This window comes from Lactuca sativa, chromosome 1, assembly GCF_002870075.4.
Source record: "Lactuca sativa cultivar Salinas chromosome 1, Lsat_Salinas_v11, whole genome shotgun sequence".
NCBI lineage: Eukaryota > Viridiplantae > Streptophyta > Magnoliopsida > Asterales > Asteraceae > Lactuca > Lactuca sativa.
The window spans coordinates 47,063,260-47,071,630 of NC_056623.2; the positions used below are offsets into that span (position 1 = coordinate 47,063,260).

The window sequence follows — 8,371 nt, forward strand, 5'->3', positions numbered from 1 at the left end:
GGATCATGTTTTGTGCAAAGAAGCATATTATTAGCATGTGTCTGTGTGGATCGATCATGTTTACCTTATACTATCTTTCTGGTGCATTGTAACAGTGATATATATTTACAATTCATTTGTGGCCCCTCTTATATTTGTTTAGTTGACTCCCAACAATCATTCAGTGACAAACATAAAACATCACATATACTTATATACTTACATACCGTCTACCATTTTATATATATATATATATATATATATATATATATATATATATATATATATATATATATATCTTTTAGGAAATGATAAAAAAAATGGTAGAAGGTATGTAAGTATATAAGTATATGTGATGAAGCAAAGTTGACAAAAAACATGCAAGCTTCCTATTCCTAACTTTCAACTTCTTTTATATATATATATATATATATATATATATATATATATATATATATATATATATATATATATATATATATATATATAAGAAGTTGAAAGTTAGGAATAGGAAGCTTGCATGTTTTTTGTCAACTTTGCTTCTTATTCTTTAGCCATTTTGACACTTTTGGTCTTTGCAATTAAAATTTTTAAATTTTTTAGGAACCTTTTAATATTCAAAGTTTGGCCACAAAACTTTAAGAATTTGACAACTTTGGTGCCTTTTCTAAAAACTTGCTAATTCTAACATTTTTAATTCATTAGTCATTTTTTCATTTTTAGGATTTTTTGTAGTCTGTCATTTCTTCTTTTGTTATATTTTTTTCTATATTGATCCTCATATTTATTTATTTTGTTTGTTTTTTTTCTGCCTTCTATCTATCAGGGTCGAATTACTCTACATACATCTTTTAACAACAACACTCAAATCAGACGACTCAAATCAGACGCAGACGGCCGGAGCATGTGCAACATATCTAGTTTTAATAATGGTTAATAAGATACATGTACATTCAAATAAACGTTTTCTTCATCTCAATATCCTCTTAAAAATCATTGAAAACTTTTAAATTAAAAAGTGAGAATGTCCAAATAGAAAGCGACAATTTAATTATCGTTTGAAAATGAGAAATAAAAGAACGCGCGCTTACTTCAAGAATCAAGATACATGGCTCTTATTGTAGATGCTTAAAACATCGTCTTCCTATCGGTTGCAACCTATAATTGATTTTATTATCTTATTTTCTTATTTTTTTTTGCCACATAAGATTAATGTGGCAACAGATTGTTACAACCTAATCCAATAGACCAATAAACATGCATGGTCTAAGATACATATATGTTCAAATAAACATTTTCGTCATGCCTTTATATTATCTTAAGAAACCATAGGAAATTTTAAAAAGCAAGAATGTGCAATTAGAATGTATCACTTTAGTTATGGTTTAAAATGATAAATAAATCCCATTTACTCAAAAATTCTACACAACACCATCATGCCAAATCAAACATCACAAGCATAGCTTCCAACATGTATTTTCCCACATCCATAACAAAAATGATTCCCACATCTGCAACAAGAGAGATCAGTCGGTAACCTGAAAAATATTATTCAAAATCACAACCGAAAGCAAAAGCCATAATATTAACCTGCAAGAAATGCGATGACAACCTTCTTGTTTTTCCACAATAATATTGCAGCTTGGGCACCTTCTCCATTCTTTGCTCTTGGCAAGCTGCATCAACATTATATCCTCTGGATTTCTCTCATCCTCATTCAGGCTTTGAAACTCATTACAATCCATCTCTGAATGCCATGCCACCTTACACTGCGCACAAAACAATCTGTGGCAGTTTGGGCATTCTGACGATGTCACAGACTCTCCACCATCATCCACCAACATGACTGAACAATCTTTAAACGGGCAGTAGAATTTCTGAGTACCCAGGATCAAAGACTCGCACAAAGCTTCCTCCCACCTTTCAAGTACTTCTTTTGGGACTATGGCTCGACAATGTTCAGGGCCAATTACCTCTTTGCATTTTGGGTCCGGACACTTCACATTCGTGATGTTCTCTTTAATCTTCGCAGATACGTGTCCGGATATACAATCAGAGCAGTACAGATGGCCGCAAACTGTTGCTTTTGAAAACATTTCTGATGAGGACTTTGTGTCCATGCAAATGTCGCAGAAGAAGCTCTCGGATGATTGGGATGCATCAGATGTCACCACTGGCTCCTTCATCTTCAATGAATGTGTAGGTGTGGACGTTTCTGGAATTGATGATGCTGATGATGATGATGATGAATCGTTTAAGGATGACGACGACGATGATGTTGATGATGCATCATTTTGAGATGCTGACGATGGCGTTGATGATGTATCATTTTGGGATGATGATGATGATATTGATGATGCATCGTTTTCGGATGATGATGATGCATCCTGTTGGGATGAAGAGGATGATATTGATGCTTCTGAATATATGAGCGCCTCTTGAAGTTGCAGTTCTTCGGCGTATTTTTCAGAGTTAAGATAGCTCTCATCTTTGTCATGGAGAGTTGACACGCCGACAACACTACTGCTAGCCATGTTCTTAACGCGTTTCGGTCTGTGCTGTAAAGTTTTAATCAAACAAATAATTTAATGAAAACTGAACGAGAAATAACATCACAATATATACGTAAAGAAACATCAAGGTTTTTGTTGTTTGGTGCTTGTTATACTACTGAAAGGTTTCCTTTAGACTTAAAGGTGTGGGCAAAGCCCACTTACGTGGTTATGTTCTCTCCTAACATCTCCATAGGGATGGTGTTCAATTTTTGAAACCTCATTGAGGAAGAAGAGGAAGCAGAAAAACAGAGGAAGGAAGAAGAAAAACGGATGATAAGGGATGTTACCCCGCAAAACCAAGGAAATCTTGGATGGGAACTTAATACGACTAGTTAACACCAAAAAGAAAGACATGAATTGAATAGCACCTCACCGCTAAAACCCTGATAGAAGTCGCCTCTTTCAAGAAAAGTTTATTGTTTCTTTGTGAGACAAATGGAGAGTTTTTAGAATTTATTTGCAAAAAGGGGTGTACCATGTGCCTACAAAATGAATTAGTAACGATTGTATATTTCTTACAACTATAACCCTTAAATTCATATGATTATATTATAGTTACATCCTTTTATATTTCATTATTCTATTTTAAATTTTTACTATATTTAAATATAATCTTATATATATATATATATATATATATATATATATATATATATATATATAGAGAGAGAGAGAGAGAGAGAGTTCAATTGAGAAAAAAAAAGTTGAGAATGGGGGAATCATTCTCAGTCACTCATTTATTTTTGCCGCAAAAGCTTCCGTCCTACCAGCAGAAATGGGAAAGGAATAGACATGTGTTTTTCAACAAAACATGTTTCCTTATACTATGCTAATCATTACCTTAATATATACAAAAACATAGTTTATTTTTATCGAAAAATGATTTTAAATACACCAAAATTCATGATTTTTTATTCTCTACAAATAGACATCCATATTGATATAGTTTTAAGATAAAATAAAAAATTTATTTTTTTTAATATTTTCAGCTATCGTTATTCATAAGTGAATAAAAATAAATTAGGTTTTTACTACAGTACATTCGTTATTCAGTTATGAATAAAAACTATGATTAATTTTTTTTTTTACAATTTAAGTATCATTCATATATGAATATAGCATATAATAAACATAGTATATTCATATTCAAATATTAGACGATTCATTCACTTATGAATATTACATAGTATATCCACTTGTGAATATTAGATAATATTTTCATATCTGAATATTATATAGTATTACATGGTATATCACATGTGAATATTACATAGTATATTCATTTGTGAATATTAGATGATATATTCACATATGAATATTACATATTATATTCACATATGAATATTACAAGGTATTTTCACAAATATATATATAATTTTTATATGTTATTCACATATGAATAACATACAGACTTGCATATTTATTTTTTTGTTTTAATAATCATATACAGAGAAAACATATTCATATATGAATATAACGTGGTAATTTAGTTTATGCATTTCATCAAACAGTTGAAGTGCATACAATTTAACTTTTTTTAAAAATGTTAAAAACATGATATTTTGACTATTTAAATCTTACAAAAGAGTAGATTGATAGAGAATTATATGAAAATTTTCAAATAAAAAACGATTTGATCTTTTTCTAACCTTAATTTTGAAGTTTTATTTGATAATCGATGTTGAATGAATGATATGAAGTGGATTTTTGTTGATTATCGATGATGTTGATCTAATAACGCTGGGACTATAATTAATCATAGATGTTGAAGATCTGATCGTATTCAAGCACAATTGAAGGTTGAATTAAAAGAACCAAACGCGAATTTTTGTTGTTAACTGTTGAATCGTGTTGATTATTGACGAAGATTGATGATTGATTATCACTGGATGATGTTGACGATGGTTTAATTGAAGAAATCTGGATGATTGTTGAAATTCTGAGAAGAAATTTGGATGATGAACGATGAATGAGTTTGAACTGTAATCTAATTCTCTACAGATACGTATTTGAGATTGAAGGTTGTTATCATATTTACAAGTTTGTTACCGTGTCTTTTTATGCTTAAATAAAATAAGTGGCTGAGAATGATTCCCCCATTCTCAACCTTTTTTATTTTCTCAATTGAACTCACATTTATATATATATATATATATATATATATATATATATATATATATATATATATATATATATATATATGTTAACTATCTATATCATTAAAATTATATTAAATGCATAAATGTGTCCCACAAGAATCTGAAAATAAGAATAGTCACGTCTCATTTGGTTTTTACGATCATAACGATAACCTATAAAAATTGAGGAAAAAAATCGCATTCAATCAGATTTGTGCAAAATCTTTTTTTTAGAACAACAACATCATATATTAAAAAATCGAACCTCTAGCAAGGAGCTAGAGAAAAATACAAATTAGGGCCAACTTGGATTTTGTAACCACATCATCCAATTAACCATAGCCTTAAAATTCCGAAAAGAAAACCAACGACAAGAAAGATCCACAAGAGAATCAAAAAGTCTATCTTTTTTAGGTTTATTGTTACTAAAAAGTAAAGAATTATGAAATGTCCAAAGCACCCATATGACCACCATGAACACCGACTCTACAATCGAGCGCTCCATATGAACCATCGGTCTAGAATCCACCCAATCCACCACATCACAGATAAAAGAAAAAGCAGGAAGGTCTAAGTGAAGTCAATGCCCAACCCGACTCCAAACCTGATCGGCAACCGAACACTGCAACACAAATGATTCCCACTTACTTGAGAATTATGACACACGGGACACAATAAGAAATCTATCACCACCCCCGTTTCCACCAATTTAGCTCTAACCAGAATGCGATCCAAAAGCACACGCCATAAAAATGTTAATTTTAATCGGGCTCGTTTAAGTTATACGAGGCTCGAGCTCAGCTCGGCTCGATTCGAGCCTTCTTTTACCGATCTCGGCTCGAGCTCGTAAGGAATTATACAAGCTTGGCTTGGGCTCGGGCTCGGCTCGTTTTTTGTTTGATGTGTCTAAATAAGCTTAAACTCGGCTCAAGCTCGTTAAGAAGATCGACTAATAATACCCGAAATCCATAATTTTCCAAATATGTTTTTATTTTAATATATGAAAATAATAATAAATTATATTATATAAAAGCTCGATTAGGGTCGCATGTCTAATCGAGCTTAGTGATATAGGCTCGAGCTCGTTTAATAAACGAGTTTAATATTAAGCTCGAGCTCGGCTCGGGCTCGCTTAAAACCGGTTTCGAGTCGAGCTTTTAACGAGCCGATCCCGAGTAGCTCGCGAGTAGCTTGACTCGTTTGTACCCCTAGGCGTACTACCCAGGCTCGTTTAAAACCGGTTTCGAGTCGAGCTTTTAACGAGCCGATCCCGAGTAGCTCGCGAGTAGCTTGACTCGTTTGTACCCCTAGGCGTACTACCCATAGGAAGCATCATATCATCAACCCATCCGACACCTCCCCTATACGAATAGGATTTAAAATCTCCATAAGATCATCAAATTGGGTCAATTCATCCCCTCCTCTAATCCCCCAACACCATTGGAAATTCCAACCCCCGAAGCCCAATAATCACTAACCCGGGCATCTTGATTAAGGGCCAAGACAAAGAGTCTCCCAAATCGCTCCCTAAGAGGAATATTTGAGCACCAAACATCCTTCCAGAACCTCGTTTGAGCCCCATCCCCCACTACTCTATGCATGAAATTAGAAGGAATACAACCATTCTCGTGAAGATGATTAATGGATCCTATAATCTTTTCCCTTCACTTCCTATTCTCGAGGCACCCAAGAAACCACCACCTTCCCCATGGCAAAATTTGACAATTTTAACCCAAAGAGTTCCTTTGTCATTAAAAAACCACCACTTCCATTTATAAAGAAGGCCTAGGTTAAAAGCATCCAAACTACCAACCCCAAGACCTCATTGAGCATATGAGTTCAAAATCAAATTCCAATTAACCCAATGAATACGATTTTGACCTTCATCAACACCCCAAAAAAACCGAGCTCTCAGGGCCTCTAGAGAGTGACAAATAGTGGCAAGAAGACGAAACAAAGAGAAAAAGTAAATACCCAAACTCCTTAGAACTGATTTAATGAGGGTTAGACGACCTCCAATGGACAACAACTTGACCTTCCAAGAAGATAACCTCTTCTTAAAACGGTCGATGATAATCTGCCAACCTTTAAGTTGAACCATAGATTTTCCAGCCAGGATACCAAGATAAACAAAGGGAAGAGTTCCATCCGAACACCTGGTAAAAGAGGCTAAGCTAGCAATCTCCGCCGGGTTAATCCCTACCCCATAAAGATTTGATATAGTAAGATTGAGATTAAGGTCCGACACCAAATAAAAACACCTCAGAATACGAATCAAATTCTGAATATGAGTGGCATCCCACTCCCCTAGGAAAATTGCATCATTTACATAAAACAAATGAGATACGAGGACCTCATCAGAACCCATCGGGGCACCCTGGAACACCCCTTCAACAGCCGCATCCTCTATGGCAATATGAAGCCCTTCCATAGCTATAATGAATAAAAAAGGAGAAATGAGGTCTCTTTGTCTGAGACCTCTGAAAAGTTGAAACTCATCAGTAAGACTCCCATTAATCAACACTGAAGATCTAGCATTAGAGCACATGCTACGAATCCAGACTCTCCATTTCTCACCAAAACCGAGAAACCCCATGACCTTATCTAAATACTCACAACTCACAGAATCATAAGCTTTTTTCAAAATCGACTTTAAACATCATAAGCTTTTTCTTTTTCTTTTTAAACCACTTCACCAACTCATTAACCATCAATGAACCATCAAGAATTTGGCTGGACTTAAGATTTGTGCAAGTTGTTGAGTGCGAAAATAATGTTGTTTGGGTCATTTTTTATTTTAGTAACTATTTATTGTTAAATCTTTTAGAAACAACTATTATGATCATTTCCTTTTTATAATGATGAATACTAGTATATTAAATTAAAAGATTTATAAAAACTTGTAAATCTTTTCTTTTATGATTTTTTTGTTAAATATAACATTAGTTGTCAAAATGTTTTTAACCATAATCTTTTACGTGGTTATTGGATAACCAATTAACAGACGTGTATCACTTAAAAATTGGATTAAATTACATGAATGGTCCTTATGGTTAGGGGTAATTTGCGCATTTAATCCCTAACTTATTTTTTTAACTCGGAAGGTCCTTATTATTTGTTTTTGTTATGCGATTGGTCCCTATTATTTATTTTTGTTACGCGCTTGGTCCTTGTCTTACCTAAAAAGACTATTATTTAAATAGGAAAAAAATAGTGGAGTATGTAAGATAAGGTGAATGGGTGGGCTAAGGGTGTGTTTATTTAAATAAATTAAAAAATCAAGGGCAAAAACAGTATTTTTAGGTAAGACAGGGACCAAACGTGTAACAAAAACAAACAGTAGTGACCTTCCGAATTTTAAAAATAAGTTAGAAACCAAACGTACAAATTACTCTAAACCATAGGGACCATTAATGTAATTTACTCTATAAATTGATTAATACTTAATGGTGTATTTTATTTTGAAATTGCAAAATTTTATTAAATAACCAACGAGAAGCTAAGAAGCTAACAAATAACAAACTACTTCAAAATGATAACGCTAAAGATAGATTTTGAACCAACATAATCAATCTCGTAGTTGATTAACACATCTAAAAATATATATTGGTCGTCTATTTAATTAATATCTTTTGAACAATACTCATTTAATAATGTAATATTTCTATTTTTAATAATCTTCTATTTTCTAAAACAGTA

The 8,371-nt window shown here is 32.8% G+C and overlaps 2 protein-coding genes across 2 annotated transcripts; both read right to left on the reverse strand.

The window, feature by feature from the left end:
* Nucleotides 1–1,259: 1,259 nt before the first annotated feature.
* On the reverse strand, nucleotides 1,260–2,888 carry LOC111882532 (uncharacterized). Its single transcript, XM_023878903.2, has 3 exons — nucleotides 2,697–2,888; nucleotides 1,592–2,537; nucleotides 1,260–1,517 (listed from the first exon to the last, which is right to left on the reverse strand). The coding sequence occupies exons 1-3, from the start codon at nucleotides 2,886–2,888 to the stop codon at nucleotides 1,414–1,416; spliced, it is 1,242 nt and encodes a 413-aa protein (XP_023734671.1). The 3' UTR covers nucleotides 1,260–1,413.
* Nucleotides 2,889–6,494: 3,606 nt separating this feature from the next.
* Nucleotides 6,495–7,268, reverse strand: LOC111882826 (uncharacterized). The gene has a single exon (XM_052765547.1). It carries the CDS (start codon nucleotides 7,266–7,268, stop codon nucleotides 6,495–6,497), a length of 774 nt encoding a protein of 257 aa, XP_052621507.1.
* Nucleotides 7,269–8,371: the final 1,103 nt, after the last annotated feature.

What these genes read in the sequence shown, in the direction of transcription:
- LOC111882532 (XM_023878903.2), bottom strand. Translation starts at nt 2,888, where the DNA reads ATGTCTTTCTTTTTGGTGTTAACTAGTCGTATTAAGTTCCCATCCAAG. An exon ending in TTAGGAGAGAACATAACCAC is followed by an intron (nt 2,538 to 2,696) that starts GTAAGTGGGCTT and finishes AAAACTTTACAG; the next exon opens with CACAGACCGAAACGCGTTAA. An exon ending in TATTGTGGAAAAACAAGAAG is followed by an intron (nt 1,518 to 1,591) that starts GTTGTCATCGCA and finishes AATATTTTTCAG; the next exon opens with GTTACCGACTGATCTCTCTT.
- LOC111882826 (XM_052765547.1), bottom strand. Translation starts at nt 7,268, where the DNA reads ATGGGGTTTCTCGGTTTTGGTGAGAAATGGAGAGTCTGGATTCGTAGC.